At 36.2% G+C, this 19,007-nt stretch overlaps 4 protein-coding genes, 1 non-coding gene and 1 pseudogene across 6 annotated transcripts; 2 read left to right on the plus strand and 4 right to left on the minus strand.

Annotated features, from left to right (window-relative positions):
- The first annotated feature begins 354 nt into the window (after positions 1-354).
- Positions 355-973, plus strand: LOC103866582. Its single transcript, XM_009144524.2, has one exon. It carries the CDS (start codon positions 395-397, stop codon positions 785-787), a length of 393 nt encoding a protein of 130 aa, XP_009142772.1. The 5' UTR covers positions 355-394; the 3' UTR covers positions 788-973.
- A 1,262-nt stretch (positions 974-2,235) lies between these two features.
- On the plus strand, positions 2,236-2,866 carry LOC103866583 (annotated as a pseudogene).
- Positions 2,867-3,688: 822 nt separating this feature from the next.
- LOC117134540 lies at positions 3,689-3,794 on the minus strand. Its single transcript, XR_004458725.1, has one exon. It is a non-coding gene; the product is annotated as a U6 spliceosomal RNA (small nuclear RNA).
- A 487-nt stretch (positions 3,795-4,281) lies between these two features.
- LOC103866584 (villin-2) lies at positions 4,282-10,923 on the minus strand. 2 transcript variants are annotated; one of them, XM_033292514.1, is made up of 25 exons: positions 10,806-10,923; positions 10,631-10,682; positions 10,116-10,190; positions 9,931-10,030; positions 9,768-9,836; positions 9,455-9,691; positions 9,191-9,368; positions 8,796-8,928; positions 8,562-8,721; positions 8,332-8,482; positions 8,128-8,228; positions 7,886-8,044; positions 7,437-7,505; positions 7,288-7,356; positions 7,065-7,202; positions 6,856-6,984; positions 6,635-6,782; positions 6,511-6,521; positions 6,289-6,429; positions 6,075-6,200; positions 5,848-5,910; positions 5,632-5,733; positions 5,095-5,350; positions 4,807-5,018; positions 4,282-4,717 (listed from the first exon to the last, which is right to left on the minus strand). In XM_033292514.1, exons 3-25 carry the CDS (start codon positions 10,169-10,171, stop codon positions 4,604-4,606), a joined length of 2,922 nt encoding a protein of 973 aa, XP_033148405.1. In that variant the 5' UTR covers positions 10,172-10,190; positions 10,631-10,682; positions 10,806-10,923; the 3' UTR covers positions 4,282-4,603. The 2 variants fall into 2 exon arrangements, with proteins under 2 accessions (XP_033148405.1, XP_009142774.1); XM_009144526.3 differs by having other exon boundaries at positions 10,631-10,680; positions 10,803-10,914.
- A 3,051-nt stretch (positions 10,924-13,974) lies between these two features.
- On the minus strand, positions 13,975-14,923 carry LOC103866585 (DTW domain-containing protein 2). The gene has a single exon (XM_009144527.3). The coding sequence runs from the start codon at positions 14,853-14,855 to the stop codon at positions 14,136-14,138; it is 720 nt and encodes a 239-aa protein (XP_009142775.1). The 5' UTR covers positions 14,856-14,923; the 3' UTR covers positions 13,975-14,135.
- A 213-nt stretch (positions 14,924-15,136) lies between these two features.
- On the minus strand, positions 15,137-18,182 carry LOC103866586 (probable glycosyltransferase STELLO1). The gene is made up of 3 exons (XM_009144528.3): positions 16,522-18,182; positions 15,897-16,023; positions 15,137-15,808 (listed from the first exon to the last, which is right to left on the minus strand). Exons 1-3 carry the CDS (start codon positions 18,180-18,182, stop codon positions 15,332-15,334), a joined length of 2,265 nt encoding a protein of 754 aa, XP_009142776.1. The 3' UTR covers positions 15,137-15,331.
- Between the last annotated feature and the right edge of the window lie 825 nt (positions 18,183-19,007).

Raw genomic sequence — 19,007 nt, forward strand, 5'->3', positions numbered from 1 at the left:
CTCATTATCTCTTTTGTTACCACAGAACTTTTGATTGGGTTCTTTCTTTCTTAGATCTTTGTTTCTAGCGTCTAGAGTTTTAGTTAGGTGTTTAGTATGTATTGAAACGTGATTGACAGTAAATGAAACAAAATTAGGAACTTTAGGCTAGAACACAAAACATGATGTGGACATCTTTAGAAAAAGCAACAAACAACAGACTTTTAAATTATCAGATAATGTGGAGAAAAAAGAAGAAAATAATTCTTGGCGAACAAGTGCATCTGACTATTCGCATTTTCTTGTGTCCCAAACATATTTGGTATAACCCTCAATTATGTCCCTCTATAAATATATCCACACATGCATTGGTATTTTTACAATTCATCAAAGTCTCAAAGCAAAATAAGCAAAAATGAAAAAGGAAGGTCATCAACACGGTTTCGTTCGGACCGGGATGATTCATCCGCCAGGATTTAGTCCAAGACCCTCCAACCAATTCATGAACCGGCTTGATTCGCCACCGGCTTCAGGAGAACATACCAAAGTGCCATCAAAACCTACCCACCATTCTAAATTTACAGGAAAACATGAGCGTTCCAAGTATAGCAATTGCCATGTATTGCCGGCTATGAAGTCTGCTGACACATCCAAGGGTCGCCAAAAGTTAAAGTCGACAGATTGGTGGGTTGATGATAAGCTAGATCGGCTCACCGGTTCGGGTGCCTCCTCTGCTAGAGATATTTTGGATACAATAGGTGGTGAAGGTTATGGTGGTCATGATTATGATGATGACGATGACTGTTAATCATTTCATCAAGAAACTTGAAAGTTGTTTTTTTCTTATATGTTGAATTAGATAACATCTGTAAGACTAGTTTCGAAAATAAAAATGAAACAGCTATGGAAAGAAAAAAGAAGAAGATATTTTCGAATCAATGCAAAAGTATGATAGAGTGCAACATTATTTAGTATAAAGTTTTTCTATAGAGTTTTTCTTGGGTTCACCCTTTAGAATGAACATGTACATGTTAACCAACCAATAAAATTTAGTTATTTTAGATTCAGATTTTTTTTAAAGAAAATAAAATAATAAGAATTTGTCAAGTTATATTATATTTTTAAAATAAATAAAAATAAATAATAATTACCAATTTTTTTAACATTGTTAACGCTATCACGAAAACACTAAATCATAAACTTTAAATCCTAAACCCTTAGGTAAACTCTAGATCTTTGGGTAAACTCTAAACTTTTGGATAAATCCTAAACCTTAAATCATAAACATCAAAAACTAAATATTAAAAACTCTAAATCCTAAATAGTAAACCCTAAACTCTTGGGATTTATGATTTATCCAAAGATTCAAAGTTTATGGTTAAGGATCTAGGGTTTATTATTTTTAAAATATAGTTTTAATGTTTATGATTTATAGTTTAGGATTTATCCAAGAGTTTATGTTTTATCCGAGAGTTTAGAATTTAAAATTTAGGATTTAGTTATTTGCTAACGGATTTAACACTATTAAAAAATTATTTTTTGGTAATTATTAACATTTTTATTTAAAAATAATAATATAACTTGACAAATTGTTATTATCTTGTTTTTTTTAAAAGATATTGAGTCTTAGATAACTAAATTCTATTGGTTGATGAACTTAAGGGTATACTCAAGAAAAACTCTTTAATATAACAATACAAAAAACAAAAGGGCAAAGACCCAAAACCTGAAGTATTGGATTCATTTCTCTGAATAAATAGACTAATCCAACAATCCTCTTTATATCCTCCCGAGTGATTTAGGAATGTTCATTACATAGAAGATTATTGAAACTAAAATCAAAAGCTATTACTCTTGATCAAAGTTTTATTGACCAGATGTGAATATCTGAATAAAACAAACCATTCTATCAATTACTTTACTTTGGAACAAAATAATTAAAATTAGCTTTAGATCTGATTCACTGGAATGTGTACTATTTTCAGTGGATTTTTCAAAGGAATAGTATTTCTAATTATTTCCGTTTCTTTCTTATATATGGTATTGTTATTTTAAATAAAATATGATGTGGACATCTTTAGAAAGAGCAACAAAAAAAGACTTTTAAATTATCAGATAATGTGGAGAAAAAAGTAGAATATAATACTAATTTCTTGGCGACCAAGTGCATCTGACTATTCGCATTTTCTTGTGTCCCAAACATATTTGGTATAACCCTCAATTATATGTCCTTCTATAAATATATCCACACATGCATTGGTAGTTTTACAATTCATCAAAGTCTCAAAGCAAAATAAGCAAAAATGAAAAAGGAAGGTCGTCAACACGGCTTCGTTCGGACTGGGATGATTCATCCGCCAGGATTTAGTCCAAGACCCTCCAACCAATTCATGAACCGGCTTGATTCGCCACCGGCTTCACGAGAATTTACCAAAGTGACCATCAAAACCTACCAACCATTCTAAATTTACAGGAAAAAATGAGCGTTCCAAGTATAGCAACTGCCATGTGTCGCCGGCTATGATGTCTGCTGACACATCCAAGGGTCGCCAACAGTTAAAGTCAATAGATTGGTGGGTTGATGATAAGCTAGACCGACTCACCGGGTCCGGTGCGTCCTCTAGAGATATTTTGGATACAATAGGTGGTGAAAATTATGGTGGTCATGATTATGATGATGACGATGATTGTTAATCATTTCATCAAGAAACTTGAAAGTTGTTTTTTCTTATATGCTTGAATTAGATAACATCTGTAATACCAGTTACGGAAAGAAAAATGAAACAGCTATTGAAAAAAAGAAGAAGATATTTTCGAGTCAATGCAAAAATTGATTTGAATGATAATGTGAAACATTAAGTTATTTAGTACAACAATACATTAAACATGAAGGGCATGGACCCAAACCTGAAGTATTGTATTCATTTCTCTGACGTGATAATAAAGACTAATCCAACAATCCTCTTTGTATTCCTCCTGAGTAATTTAGGAATGTTCATTACAGAGAAGATTATGGAAACTAAAATCAAAAGCTATTACTCTTGAGCAAAGTTTTATTGACCAGATGTGAATATCTGAATAAAATAAACCATTATATCAATTACTTTATTTTAGAACAAAATAATTAAAATTAGGTTTAGATCTGATTCACTGAAATGTGTATTATTTTCAGTGGTTTTCCAAAGGAATAGTATTTCTATTTATTTTCGTTTATTTTTTTATATATAGTCTTGTTATTTTATGCTTAATAAACCCTGATTATATTTTTTTACAAAGTTTTCTTTTCAAATGTTATTTTTAGTTTTGATAAAAAGTTTTAATACTACTTCTTTTTACATCGGTTTAATATATTTTTTTTTGAATAAAGGGTAAAGGATTACATAGTAAAAACTGATGTGGATGTACATAAATTGTTTTCTACACCATAAAGGAAAGTTAACACACACAAGAAAATTGCTAAAAAAATTCTAAAACAGATTACAACAGTTACGTTTCTATAGGTAAGTACACTTTGATGATATAGGTAGTCAAATCAATTTTCTTAAGTCTTTTTATATATCACAATTCAGGATGTTACAATTCACCCTCTCAAAAAACACAACGTCTCGTTGCGTACGACGACATGTCTCAAAACGCCTCTTCAGAACCGAGATGGCTAACATGAGATGGCTAACATGGCTCTATACCATTTATAACGCCCGACTACCCACATCTAATGGGTCATTTCTCGATTTGTGCGTATCATCCTTGTGGAGAGGCTATGCTAATCTTTTCTGTTCCAATTTTATCGGATGTGTGAAAGAAAATGTAAATGCACTTTGATGATATAGATATCTAAATCAATTTTCTTAAATCTTTCTATATATCACAACTCGGGATGTTACAATTATATTTATTTATTTATCAAAAGAAATAATGATTCATAACATTTTCTTGTTGTTGGTTCTCAACTATAATGGGTAACTAATTCAATGAAAAAAATATATTTATCATAAAAAATATTACATGGAGTCTCCTAAAATTTAATGGGTTCTCTCTTTCTTAGATCCTTGTTTATTGCGGCTAAATTATTTTTAGATGGGCGTTTAGTTTGTTGTGAAGTTTGTCTGATGGTAAATGAAGCAAATTGGTAGCTTCTTGATAGGGTAAAGAGTTCTTGGGATCTTTTGGTATAAAAATAACTGGTTCTAGTGGCTGTGGTACATAGTTAGAGACTGATACACAAACCAAACCAGTTATAAACATGCATAAAGCTTCAGCATCAAATAACAAATGTTCTTAAATAATCACAACAATGGAAGATCCAATTCAAAAAAAAAAAAATCTTACCCAGTCACAAATCTGTCCCGGGTAAAACAATCTATGATCGTCATTACAAGACACCTCATTGTGCTGTAAGAAAATATCAAGAATCAAGTCCAAAGCCAAACCCATGACAGAGAGAAGTAGACGAGTCAAGGTAAATAATATTGAAGAGAAACAAATGAAAGAACACTCTTCAAACAACCAACAACAAATTGACTGACCACATAAAAAAACCATTCAGTAATAAACTGAATTTCAGGAGTGTGTAATAAAGGATTTTTGAGATGCTTTTTTTTTTTGCATTGGTCTAGGAGTGTTTCTAGAACAAGTCGAATTTCCTCTTGAGCAGATCTTGCTTCCACCGAGGTAAGTTGTTGAATGCTTCTTTCTCCATCCCAAACACACTCTGGAACTCTTCCTCAGATAGATAAGCCTTTGATCACAGCAATAATAAAAAAAACGGTCGGTTAGGAGATAAGGAGAGTGAATCAGCCCATAATACTAACTATACAACCAACACACCTCTCTTTGCTTGAAATCGATTCCAGTCACAGGGATTTCAGATTTAGCTCTCAGCTGTTCATAGGTGAAAGTTGCACCACTTGCGTCTATAACAGAATCATCTTGCTCCGCTGTTTCCTCCTGCTTTGCTTCTGGCTCTTCTACTGCAGGTGAAACTTCCTCTTCTACCTTGGTTTCATGACTAGCTTCTTCTGAAGCATCTGCTTCTTCATCTGTGGATGATGAAGATAGATTAGTCAATTGTGTAAGTGAGTTTTTAAAAACGTGAAAGAAAGGAGAGAAACGTACTCTCATCTGCTGGGTTGGAGCTAGTGGATCTTCTTGTAGGAGAGGTATCAGTTGATTTCGGATTCTCAGCAACGAGAACTTGGGAGAGAGCAGCCACTGCTGCTGCCCTCTGTGAAGCCTGGCTCGTTCCCGCTGGCCTCGGTGGTGGAGGAGATTTAGATGATGGTCCAGAAGAATTGAACGCTGATGTCAAGGCGGCTAAAGCTTCAGCTCTTTGTCTTGGACCCTCTTGACTTCCGCTTGATCTGTCCTGGCTCTGCAGTGAAAAGGGATTACTATATAAGTTCACTTATCAAAGCTAAACATTCTTAAAATTACTCTGTGACGAGTTAGGCTTGAGTGCTTGACTAAAACAGACAAAGATGAACCTCATTGATGTGTTCAAGCAGAGCTTAGTCTAGACCCCAACAGGCTTGTAAGTCATTGTCTAGATTTAGTAAGATCTAAAACGGGTCTTTTGGCTTAAATGTTTAGAACTGTGTCCAGATTCTAACCAGTACAAGACTTGAATGCTAATATCTTTAGATAGACATTTACCGAATATGATGGCTTGCTACCAGAAGAATTAAATGCAGAATTCAAGGCAGCTAGTGCTTCAGCTCTTTGCCTTAGTCCTTGGTTCCCACCGCTAGACTTATCCTGCAGCAGCACAAGAATAAAAAATATCATGACCAAGAAGCCAGAACAAGCAACAAGAGCGCTTCTTCATTGCCTTAAGCACCAGAAAAATAGTAAAAGCAAAAGGTCTAGTACCTCCACAACGTGGTGAGTGCCAAATAACAAGGCTGCTTTCTTCTGGAATGAGTTTCCTTGCACCTAACGTCACAAGGAGAAAAGAAGAGAAAATGTAAACTAAAAGCCACAAGGTACAACCAGAGTTATCTAAGACCCTCTTCAACACAATATCTAACTATCATTTCATGGAAAGCAGATACATCTTCATGCCAGCCACTGAAAAGAAAAAGACAAACTAAACTTACAATAGCTTTAGTGGAGTCCCAAGAAAAGTAAGTGGTGAAGAAGCATGGTTCGTTCCCTTCGGTAATTTTGTAGAGTGGAACTTTAGGAGACAAGCCCTCCAAGGATCCAGCACGTTCAACGTATTTCTACACATAAAATTTAGCATTGAGCAAACAGTACTAAAAAGGAGAGAGAGAGAGAGAAGCAAAGTTGATAAGGAGGAGTTAGAGTTACTTGGCCAATCTCAAACACAGTTTGCTTCTCCTTGGGGTCAACACATTGACCAACCCAGACAAAGACTTCAGCATGAGTGTCGAGCAAATATACATCCTCTGTCAAGAGGTCATCTTGAGCAAAGTTGTAGATCTCTTCAACCTGTTGCAGATATCATCTTGTTATAAAAAAAATATATACATCTAGAATCAAAAAGGTTGTGTAAATTTATCAATAACATACCTGAAACTTTCCTGTGGGGGATACATGCACACACATTGCAAAGGAAAAAAAAATGATACAGTTAGAATATAGAAATGTGAAAAGTAAGATCACAACTATTTTCATCTTATTATTATATTTTTACCTCTGTTGATAGAAAATGAGTATAAGTGAGGATCTCTGACAGTCTCAGATGCTGCCTTCTTGCTGGTGAAGTTCTGCTTTCCTCCAAGTGCAAACCAAAAGGTTGAGCTCTCTGTTCCTTCTTTGGCATGCTTGAGAGTCATCCCAGGCTGGCTTACCAAAACGAGAAGAATATTAATATATTTAAAAACTAGAGAGGCCACAATAAGATCTGAAACTAACCTTCAAGATCTCAGCAACTTTAGCAGCTAGTTCCAGCAGTTCATGCGCACTTTGGTTTCCATGCCATAGGAACATGGAAGTACCAGATTGCAGTAGGAAGCACTCATAAGAGTTTAAAGATGTTGCCACCTAAATTAAGTATCACAAAAACAAAATTATTAGTTAAAGCGTTAATACAGAACTTAGAAAGACAATATAGTTCAAGTTACCGGTTCAACTTGAAGTGCCTTATGATTGTGAACTCCAGTTCCAGATACTTGAATCAGTGCAATCGAGTCTGGTGTGTAGGTTTCATCTGCTGAACCTTTCTCTTCCACCATGTTCTTGTAACCAGAGCTCAAACCACCCTAAAAACTCCACTTAAATCATGTTAATCACTGAGTTTTTCTCTTCCAAGACATACATCATCTTGTAAACACCATTACAAAGTACCTTTAGGATAATCATAGGCTGGAAAAGAGCAACAAACTGTGGAGGCTCTTTACCCTCGTATATACGTCCCTGCAAGAAGAACCAGTCATTCATCGATCTTTTCTAGTAAATATTCATCATTGCTGTTAATAAAAGTAAGTCATTTGTACCTGCACAGGTCTTCCCTTCAACGAGTTTGACATTGTATTCGCCAGTCTAAGTGCTGTTTCTTGGTCATCCTAGATAAGGGAGAAGCCAAATAACATTACAACTACTAACACTACAGGAACCAATAACTTTTGAGGCAAAACTGCAGCACTTAATGGTTACTCTCAGTACTCATATGTAGTACAGAGAAACTTAGACATACCAAATGATGATTCTAAATTAATCCTAGCCGAAATGATTTTCTTAAATCCGTTTTAAACACCATTCTAATTTAATTTAAACCATTCTAAATTGATTTAAATCGGTTACATTAAGTAATAATGTTAGTACAAATCCACAAATTTGTCTAATTTCTTTGTCTTGTATATCTAATTTTGATAATTTATCCAATACATAGAAGTTTAAACATTGGCTTTTTATATTTTTGCCATGATGTGTACATTAAAATTACCTGAGTGCTATTCTTTCCAAACCAGCAGCACAAGAAAAACTCGTCTTTCCTTTCACCAGAATGATAGGTGTAAAGGACCAAGTAGCAGTCCCCAGAATAGAGCTTGCCAATATCTTCTTTAGGTAACGGAGTCTTAGCTTTGCCATTAACATACCAAACCTAATACATAAGCATAACAAAAAAACATCAAAATGGAGTTAATACACAGAAGAATGCTTAAAATAAAGAAGACAAAAACAGACCTCCAACTTTCCACCAGCTTCAAGAAGAGGTGGAACATCCTCATTCACTGGTGCACTTTTCGCAATCCCCTTGAGCCCAACACCTTGTTGCTTCAACAAAGCTAGAGAAACAATGCAGTGCATCAATAGTAAGTCAGGCCTTAAAGAAACACTGTTAATGTTTTTATTTAATCATTTTCAGTTTCAAAAGTGTTTTATTTTTACCAGCGACTTTTCCTCGTCCTTCTTCGTTACTAGGAGCGGATGAGCCTGATGGCCAAGAGTCAAAGTTAGACTTGAAAGAGTGAGACTCATAGCCTTGGATGACACGTGTGACACGTGTTGCCTTTGGCCTGTTTTCACTTGCAAGATAGTCCTGGAGATGAAAAGGTTAAAAAAAAGTGAGAAGCCATGATTGAGATAAATGATGATAATGTATCCACTTTTTTTTTTACCTCAACAGATTGACTAGCAGCTTTCCTCTCATCCACTTGAGTTACTCGGCCAACCCAGATAAAAACCTCAGCACCACAGTCCAAGAGGTAACACTTAGTGTTCTCCAGCATAGATTTGGTTAGATCACCGTCTATAGCTTCCATCTGACCATCAATGATGCTAAAGAAAAAAGAGTAACAACATGTCAAATACATCCATCATAATATAGACACTACTGCAAAAGATATAAGTACCTGTAAAGCTTAGGTGGAGTTGACTCAGGGATGATATCATCATCATTAGCAACTTTCCTTCCTATTGGAGCAAAACCACCAAAGAGGACCCAAAACTCACCAGAATCTGATTCTGTATCTAATTTTCCATCATCTGTTAAGCAATGAGATAAAAAAAAAACATTAAGTTTCCATCTAAGAACTAGGGCTGGGCAAAATATCTGGTCCAAAAAAGTAGTACAACCCGAACCGAAACTGATTAAATATCTGAATGAATACATAATTTTAAAATCAGAAGAACCGAAACCAAACCCGAACCAAAATATCTCGCATCGCAATTATCTATTTAAATATATTAGTTATTTTAGATAGCAACATCTAGGGGAAACAAAGGAAGAAGATGCAATGAAGCTTACCAACAATGGCAACATCACAAGTTCCTTCATGATACTTGTCTTTCAAATACTGAACGACTTCCAAAGCTTTGGCTCTCTCCTGGATGTTTGAATTAGCACCGTTGAACTGGTAGATCTTTTCCTTGGTGTCCAAGATAAACACATCATCATGATTCAGCGATGAGCGGGCAAAAGGAACCTACAAACACAAAAATACAAAGAACATAAGGTAAAGAACAAGTAAATGTATTTGTGATGCAAAAGAGAGTGAACTAGTTTTTAAACCTGCTTCAAACGGATTGCACGTTTGCCTTTGCAAGTATACAACCGTGTTTCGAACACCTCTTCTTCAGGTGTTTTGAAACCAGACGCAACACCACCCTCTAAAGGTATAATACATGGCTTGAAGTAAGACAAGAATTTGTCAGACTCGTGACCTTGAATCTCCCTGTGTTGGACAGCACGGCCTCCGAGAACCGCGTCGAGTTCAACTGTCTTAACAGCTGCTGTTCCAGCTTCATCCTGAATCCATCAAACCACAAGTTAGTTAATAATCAACATCAACCAAAAACAAAAAAGAGTGTTTAACAAAAGGTACCTGACTAGTGTCTTTCCCAATCCAGAAATGAATATCAAACAGATACGCACCTCCTTTGTTCTGTGTGGTCTGAACATAACACAAAGTGATTAAATATAACAATATGATTGCACATTTTTCATTCTGTTTTAGTAAGAGATAACAAGAAGAAGAGATTACAAACCTGCAAGACAATGTAAGTGTCTCCCATATAAAACTTTCCATGCTCAGACTTTGGCACTGGAACAGCTTCAAAATTCTCGATTCTCCATATTTCAGTTCCTCTAGATAAATAAAAATGTTAAAAAAGTGTTAAACATCCTCATACAGGTTCCAAACATTCAGAATCAATAGAAAAGAAGCAAATACGGTTTCTGTCCAGCTCCTTGAAAAGCAGGATCCAGTACTTTCGTTGACCCAGACATGTTGTTCAACGCTCAAAATCTACACACGCCAAATGAAGCTGATCATCAACCAAAGTCATTGGCTCAATATAAATGTGGATGGTGAATAATAACGTATCTCATCACTCAACATTGATCTGCCTTAATTAAACAAACCAAAAAAGAGTTCTAATTCAATCTCGCAGGCTGGCAGAGATCGATCACTGTAATAAAGTCATCGATCATCATCAGTGAAAACTATCAAAAATCTCGATCATAGATTTTTTTAAATAAAAATCGAAACTTTGGCGATTTACAGAGATTGATCACAGATGATTTATAATACCCACAAAGAAAAAATCGAGACTTTACATAAAAGAGAGACATTTTGAAACGATTTAAGCAGATCGAGAATCAAAGGCAAAAAAAAAAACAGAGCATGGGACGAAGATTCAAATGATCCGCATTAGTCAAACATGGATCGGGATTGAAAGACGGTACCTGTAGAGAGATCTGTGTGTGGCAGGCAGGCACTAAGAGATGGAGAAGAGCTGGCGATTCAAAAAAAGATCAGAAAAAACGAAAAAATGAATTAGACAGAAGAAGAAGAAAGGAAGGAAAGAGAATTGAATTATTATTTGGAAAGTGTATTATGTGTGAGCTGTGTTATTACCTTTTTTTAATTCTTTTCCGAACGTTTTTGTCTCGTAGATTTACAGTAGAGAGAGAGATGAATAATATTGCCGACGACGAGGCGAAGAAGAAGAAGAAGAAAGAGGGAGGAGGAGGAGACGAGAGGTTCGAGAAAAGACGTTAAGAGACTGTCAAATTTAAGGCAGAGGAATAAGATCCGGTCGTTATTACACCGACCAATGTTGGCTTTTCAATTTTTTTCTCATTTTTATTTACCACCACTTTTATATATCACACACAAAGACACAAATTAAAACATTAAACCCGAATTTTAGCCCATGTTTTTTGAATTTTGGGAGAGTATACAGACTTATTTGGAGAAAATATATAAACACTATGGATGGATGATTAAGCTATTTTCATTAATGTTTATTTCTAAACTGGTAAAAAAATCTTTTAGTGAATACTATTGGTAGATTAGTAATTAAACATTAGTCTTACTCCTAAATTTAAAGAGTTAATATATTTATGTCTTGTAGATTTTATATTGTAAAAAAAAATTAGAATTTATCTTAAGATGTTTGTAATTTTATATTTTCTCTGTTTCTTAAAGAGTGTTTTTTTTTGTTACATAAAAAATATCGTTTTAGATTTTCAATGCATTTTTTTATTATTTTCAGCTGAATATTAATCATAGAATACATTGATTTAATAAGTAAATTTATTTATCTCAAATATTATTGATCAATTAGACGTAATTAATGAAAATATAAATACATTTTAATTATTTTCTTAATATGTGTGAAAAATGTCTAAATGACACTTATAATGAAACGGAAGAAGTATATCTTGGGATTGGCCTTTAATACATGGCTATGTAGGTTAAGATTGGATAGATTTTTTAATTAAACACTATTTAAATGAGTATTATTAGGCCTAAGTATTATATTGTTCAAAAAATCGTTAAATGGTAATTATATGATTCAAAAAGGATTACTGTCTAGATGGCGTTTATACTGAATTTTTTTAAAATATATCTTTTTAAAAAAATGTTTTGTTAATAGTCAATTTGCCACATATATAGACGTCTAGACACCATCAAGAAGGAGTTTTAGAACATCAGTATATCATAGAATGTTGGAAAAAGAAAAAATCTTATGAGAATAAATAAGATATATCATGTATATGTTGTTGATGGAGAGATTGGTCTCATCATTTCACCATTGCAGCATGACAGGGTGTCTTGTTGTAGCATGTGAATTTGCACGATTGATATAATAAAAGAATACGATCATAATTAATAATACAATAATCCTGATATAAATATAGAACAGCCTTATTTTCTACTTTTAGCAGAGGTATGGACCATGAACATGGATCGTACTCCTTTTGTTCTCTCTTACTTCTTTTTCTCATGTTTTTGGTATATGCGAAATGTACTTTGGAATATATAATCATAATAATTGTGATCTTTTGAAAAAGAGATTTATAGAATCAGCTATTATCAATGTTTTTTTGTATTTTATGTTTTGTTGCTCAACTATTTTAATCAAGTTAAATACATAAACTACTCAACTAAAAAATATAAATTAAGTAATCTGATTTTTTTAAAGTTTATACCTTAGACAATACTTTAGATTACAATACATATAAATACATTTTAGTTTCTTTTTTTTAAAGAAATCTCCAACATTTTAAGACTATGCATGTTCTTACAAATCGTAATTATTGAATAGCTGATGTTCTAATCATGCAAAATATCCATAGTAAAATGTGGTACATGATGGTGGAAAATTAGAGAAAACAAAATCCCGTAAACTCTAGAATTTGACAGTAGTATATCCACTCGTTGGTTCCTTTCCAACATCTACTTGTTCAAATCCATTTGATTATTTAGCAAAAAAAAAAAAAAATCCATTTGATTATCTACAAACTTATATCTAATTTATTAAAAGCAAAAGCCAAAGATATGTAAATAAAAGTTACGATACTTAAAATTAAAATTATCTTTGTGTGTTGCCGGGTCAATTTCACAAAACCAAAGATATGTAAACTAAGTAAAGTAAACGTTTCATCACCATCAAGAGTGTATAAAAATTAGGATTAAAGGTCACTCCATCAAAAGAAAAGTATGAGGAAAACAAAATTTGACAATTTCAACCAACCAACTTAAAATGTCGACAAAGAGTATAACGAATGCATGTGTTATACGATTTGTACAAAAATATAAATACATGTCAAGAAACCAGTACAAAGAGAAGGTAAGAGAGTTTCGATGGCGTTCAAAAAAAAAAAAAAAAGAGAGTTTCGATTTAGATATATGGATTGCATGTAGTCCAAGTCAGCAAAACTCAGTTGAAAATTTACCCCATGCAGACTCGTTTTATTATTCGTTCTGTAATGGGATTAGGTCGTTTGTGTTGAACCCATATACTAACGAAATGACTCATCATATCGTACAAAAATGACATTGACTAAGTTTGATCTCCTTACAAATTGAATATGGATGGACCACAAAAATGACTACCAATCTATAGAATACGGTTTTGTTTTTGATAATAGAATATTACGTGCTTTAGGAGTTAGGCATATATTATAACATCGAGGATCAAAAAGCCGAAAACATGTCATGTGATTGTGCAATTAAAGAAGTGTCCCAAAGTTATATATGATCGCAAAATGGTCCACGACGAACTTGCCTCAGTTTATCACCTCACGTGGAAGGTCCCATGTCCCATGTTTTCTTTTCAAGTTATTATTACATAGTCTATCTAGTCAGCTATTGATGTAGAAGTAGAAGTACTAGTTTTTTTCTTGTAACCTAACCAAAAAATTTCAATCAGCTGATCAGCTCAGCTCACCATAGACCTCTCTCTCCCCAGCCATCCATCCAATTCCGACTTGCCAAATCAATGTTTCTTGGATTGATCATGGACTGATGAGTGGATTTGGATGGTGTTTAAAAGACAACATGAATAAGAATAAATCTGGTTGAAAGGAACGTCGCAGAAGCTTCTCCGCATGGCATATGCTCAAATGAGAGAAATATTTATTCAGCCATTTTTGAAAACGGACTCTGCGAACTAAATCAAAAAGATTAGCTGATCAATCAAACTTCAAAACAGAATTATAGGATTACACACAGTTTATAAAGTGCTTTTCTATTCAAACCTATATACGTCATTCGTCTCTTAAATTTATGTAATGATATCTTTGCTAGAAGAACATGTTATTCCATATAAATCATAACTCTTCCAAACACTTGTAATAACAATTCAGCTTCACTTAGTTTGTAATGAGTTTTGTTGAACAAAAAAAAATCCTTTCATGTAATCAACAATCCAGTGTTAAAAATATCTCTAAAGGACCAAACTCATTCTTCCTCTTGCTGATTCTGTAATCTCTTCTTCAGCAACTTGGGCCTTGGTCTCATGGGCTTCAAGAACTCAGATTGCAATCTCACCATCTCTTTCAACACACTAATCAGCTTCCTCTCTATCTCCTCTCCATCCACCTCCAAAGCTCCAAGGCACCGTGCAACCGCCTCCGCCGTGCTCACGCATCCACCCACCGGCTCCATCCTCAAAAACAGCTCCGAATCGTAGATGCTTCCCCCGCTCACGGACTCGTCTATCCCCGCGTCCAAACACACCCTCACGGCCCCCGCTTCTCTCAAAACCTCCTCGCTCGCCTTCACCATCTCCTTCGCGTGCTTCCACGTCGCGTCGAACACGATCAGCCTCACCGGCGGCGGAGGATCCGAGGTAGTCCGGTTTTGGGATTTGAAGTCCGATAAGGTGACTGCGGGGGAGGAAGGAGACGGCGGGAAGAGGTAGATCGTGCGGGATGGTTTAGGGAGAGAGGCGGAGATGTGGTGGTGGCGGAGGCGGCGGCCGGAGATTGTGGTGATGTTGGTTAGGGATTTGACGAGGAGAGGCGTGGTGTTGAGCTTGTGGCGTGACTCGTGTGGATGGTGGAGGATGAGTATCTCTGTCTTCGTCGCGATTGGTTCCGATGGGATGACGTGGCAGATGCAGATCGGTTTTGGACGGTCGCAGTTGCTGCAGATCTGACGGCGTTTCTCCTCCTCCATCGTCACTGACTCTGCCACGCGAGCGAGCGGTTCGAGTTTTAAATGAAGAATAAACCTCAATACGACGTCATTTCAACTTACTCACGATACGACGTCATTTCAACTTACTCACGATACGACGTCATTTCGGATAATTTATGATACGACGTCGTTATTCAGCGAATTTATGAGACGACGTCGTTATTCAGCGAATTTGTGATAAGACGTCGTTAGAGCGACTACCTGCATAGACTTTTGTTTGTTCTCTCTTACTCTCTCCCACTACCACTTTCTTGCCTTCATTGATGAAGAAGAGATTGAATTTTATATGGGGAAACATTATACACTCACAAAATGTATGCTTACAGTAAAACATTACAAGACTTTCTCCACAACCCCCACAAGGAAAAAAAATTAAGGGAACCAAAAAGAATAACAGACACAATCTGTGTATAACTCTGTTTCTACTGCAACCTCTACACCCTGACTCCTCATCATCATACCAACTCCATTAACAACGGGTCGCCTTCAGCCATTTGTCCAACCAGTTTAATAAAATCTTGCTCACTCGATATGCTCCACGGGTGAACAGCAGGCGCTTGAGCAGAATACAAACTCAAAGAAGAATTAAACGAAGAGGTCTTCTTCTTATACACCATTGAGCCAAGAACCGGGTCAAAGTTCTGAGGCGAATCCATGGACATGAAGAACATCGGTAAAGCCACTTTGTAATGCAAATCCATATCTCCCACGAGATCAACAAGGTCGACAAAATCGGTTACAAGTCGTTTAGGCACGTAGAATACCTCTGAGCTGCATACCGTTAAGGCGTCGAGATTGTTCTTGGCTGCTTCCTTGTAGTTAACTTGGAAATGAGCCGGCATTGTGCTTACAGTTCTCTTCACTAGCTCTGCTTGTACAGAGAACCAATCAGACTTCCCGGTTGGGTTCACTGATGTCCATGACTTAGATACCTAAAACCAACAAGAAGTTTCACTGTAAGATAAAAAGAGATAGAGAAGAAAGAAAATAACAGACAAGATAATGAGAATGTTATCATACCTTGTCTGTAGTCCAAATCTTAGTCTTGTCTGCTTGAAGTAGATTCCAGTAGTTGAGGACTGTGTCGTCTTCAACAAACAAGAACCCTTCTGCGCTGCTGTATCGATTGAATATCTTTGGTAGATGCCTGAAACATACATATAAACATACCATTAGAAGTAGGCCTGCGACTATTGACCGAACCGAACCAAAAAAGTTAGATTTTCGGTTAGTTCAGTTAGAAGGTTCGGCTCAATTTGGCAACTAAAAAAAACTTCGGTTTTTGGTTCGGTTAACAAAAATTATAAACCGAACTAACCGAATTTTATTCAATTTAAACCAAAATTTTAACCAAACTAACTGCAAAACCAAAAAAACTTCGGTAAAAATTCTGAACCCAACTAACCAAATATTTTTTAATTTTATTCAATTTCAACTAAAAATTTAACCAAACTAACTGCGAAATCACAAAACTTCGGTAAAATTTTTGAAACCGAACTAAATTTCTTTTCGGTTCACTTTGGTGAGATTTCGACCGACCTGAACTAACCGAATTCCGAACTAACCGAGGAAACCGAACCCGCGAGCCTAATTAGTAGAAGCTAGAACTTTAACCAACATATACTAATCTTGAGAACATTCTTACTTGTAAATGTGATCAAGTTTGGCTTCTTCAACATAAAGATCCGAGTTCTTCCGAGAAGACAATATCACAACGGTCTTGAACACTCTTCCATAAAGCAACCTCCACTCAAGAGCAGTGCGTTCAACAGGACCATTACAAAACATAACAAGGACAACGTTCCCAAAGTTCTTCCTCCACCTTATCAAGTTCCCTATCTCAGTACTCACCGTGCCCGTCTCCTCAACACCGAGATGAACCGAAGGCAGCTTCCTAGGAACAAACTCTTTCCTATCCCCATGACCTATATTTGCTCGCGGACGGTCCAGCTCTAACGACATCAGCCTCGGCTGTTGGTACCCGACGGTGATCAAATCCTGAAGCCAAGCAGACGTGAATTTCAACTCCTGCTCTGTCCAAAACCCTTCTTCAGCCATAGCAAAGCTCAGATCAAGTATCTTCTCGAATAAACTGTGCTTCTCCGATCTCCAAGCAATCAAGAACTTGATCAAACGACCGACGTTGACGTGAAGATCCTTCTCCTCAGCAAAAGGGTAGGCCTCGATTCTATCGAACCGGTGAGCCGTAGGTGGATAAACAGCGACATAACCACCAAGCTCCCACAGTAACCTCTGTCCCCAGTACCCTCTCAACACATCAGAGGCCATGGAGCTAACCGAAACAGGAAGCATCAACCCCCAAAACGCGGACGAATGGTAAAGAGTGTTAAAAGAGTTAACCGGCACCATCACACCTTGAGGCAAAGCCACCTTAGGAGCATGCTCATCGAACCTTATATCAAACCCTTCTAAAGTAGTCTTCCTAGTGAAGTAAAAAACCGAATCAACATCAGGTAAACCGTTTGAAACCCCTTGCTGTATAAACTGCTTACCACCGAACACCTCAGTGTAAAACTCCTCGTGGTTGATCTCACCTACGTTCTCTAACGGCAAGCCTCTAGGCCAAACAGAACGCTGTCCAAAATGAATATAGGGATTCACCACAGTCCTGTTAGGATCCTCGTGACTATACTGTAACATCGGTTCACTAACTAACTCAACGTCAAAACACTTGCCTAGATCTCCACCAATCACTTCACCACGATCATCCGCGTCGTAGATCTTGTTAGCACCGTGCTGGATCGCGAACAAGTAGCCAACGCTCTTCCTCACGAAAGAGTCATAAGGCAAGTGATCCAACACACGGTAACCAAGCTCTGCTTGAGCGTCTAGAGATAGAAAGATCGAACCTTTAAGACTCCAGTCCTTAGGGGTCATCGAGTTTCCAACCGCTAGAACCTGCCATCCTTTGATCTTCACCAAGGTCTTAAGCTCCTCGGTGGGGTAGTTAGTCACCGACACCACGATCCACTTCTCGGTGACGAAGGTGGAGTAAGGGGAGGTCTTATCCGGGAGGACTCGGATCGAGTTCCATTTGATCTGGGGGCGAGTGAGGGGCTGGAGAGACTGAGTTGACTGGGTCTGGAAACAGAGGAGGGAAGCAGTGTCGGTGGTGTTGTAGAGGAAGAAGAGAGCTAAGACGGTGACGATGGAGAGAGAGATGATGACGATTCTGGAGAGATTCTCGGAGACCCAAGTGGAAAAGTCTAGGCTTTTGGGTTCGCTGAATCGTCGGATCTCTCTGATCTGAGACTTCGCCGGCGCATAACGATCTTGAACCAACATCGGAACAAAAAGGTGGAAACTTTAGGAACTTTAAGCCTTGTCTGAATCCTAACGAGTTCGAATTTGAGATTTTGGTGATTTTTTTTTTTTTTTTCAGACAGAACAAAACAAAGAAACTTCGGTTGGTGTCTTGTCGGAAAGCGTATGAATGTAATGGCGGTGGTTGGGATTTTGATGTTGCTTAAGCTTGAATGCAAAAGAGCTTGGAAAGCGAAGTATGGTCCGTGAGCTGGAAGGTCGAGGGGCTTTCTTATTTTAGTTATCGCCAAAGAGACAACTGAACAGTAGTTCAAGCCACCACATGAAGCAAACGCTAAACTACTAAAAATGAATATACGCAAATGGTTCAGTAGTGGCCTACTTGCTAAGCATAGTCATTTACTCATTTGTGACTGAATCCAGTTTATAACAATATCTGAATTGAGTTTTGTATAACAGTATTTCAGGTTATAATATTATCTAAATCCGATTAAATTCAATCTAATATCCAAATATAACCAAACTCAAATATCTGAATTATATTTTGCAAAAACAAAACCTGAATTATTACCAAAATAATACTTGAAACGTAAATAAATAATTCAACTAATTAATTTCATATAATATGCTGACCAAAAAAATTCATATAATATTTTAAAAATATTTAAATCTGAAACATTATTAACCAATCTCAAAATTAGATCTGCATTCAAAATATTATTTAAACAAATCCAATCCATACATAAAACCCAAATAAGATGTACAAGACTAACCAAATGATAGTAAAATATTATAGAAAAGTAACATTTAGAGTCATCAATGTTTACTCGACTTTATTTTATCAAA

Source organism: Brassica rapa, chromosome A05 (genome assembly GCF_000309985.2).
Source record: "Brassica rapa cultivar Chiifu-401-42 chromosome A05, CAAS_Brap_v3.01, whole genome shotgun sequence".
Lineage (NCBI taxonomy): Eukaryota > Viridiplantae > Streptophyta > Magnoliopsida > Brassicales > Brassicaceae > Brassica > Brassica rapa.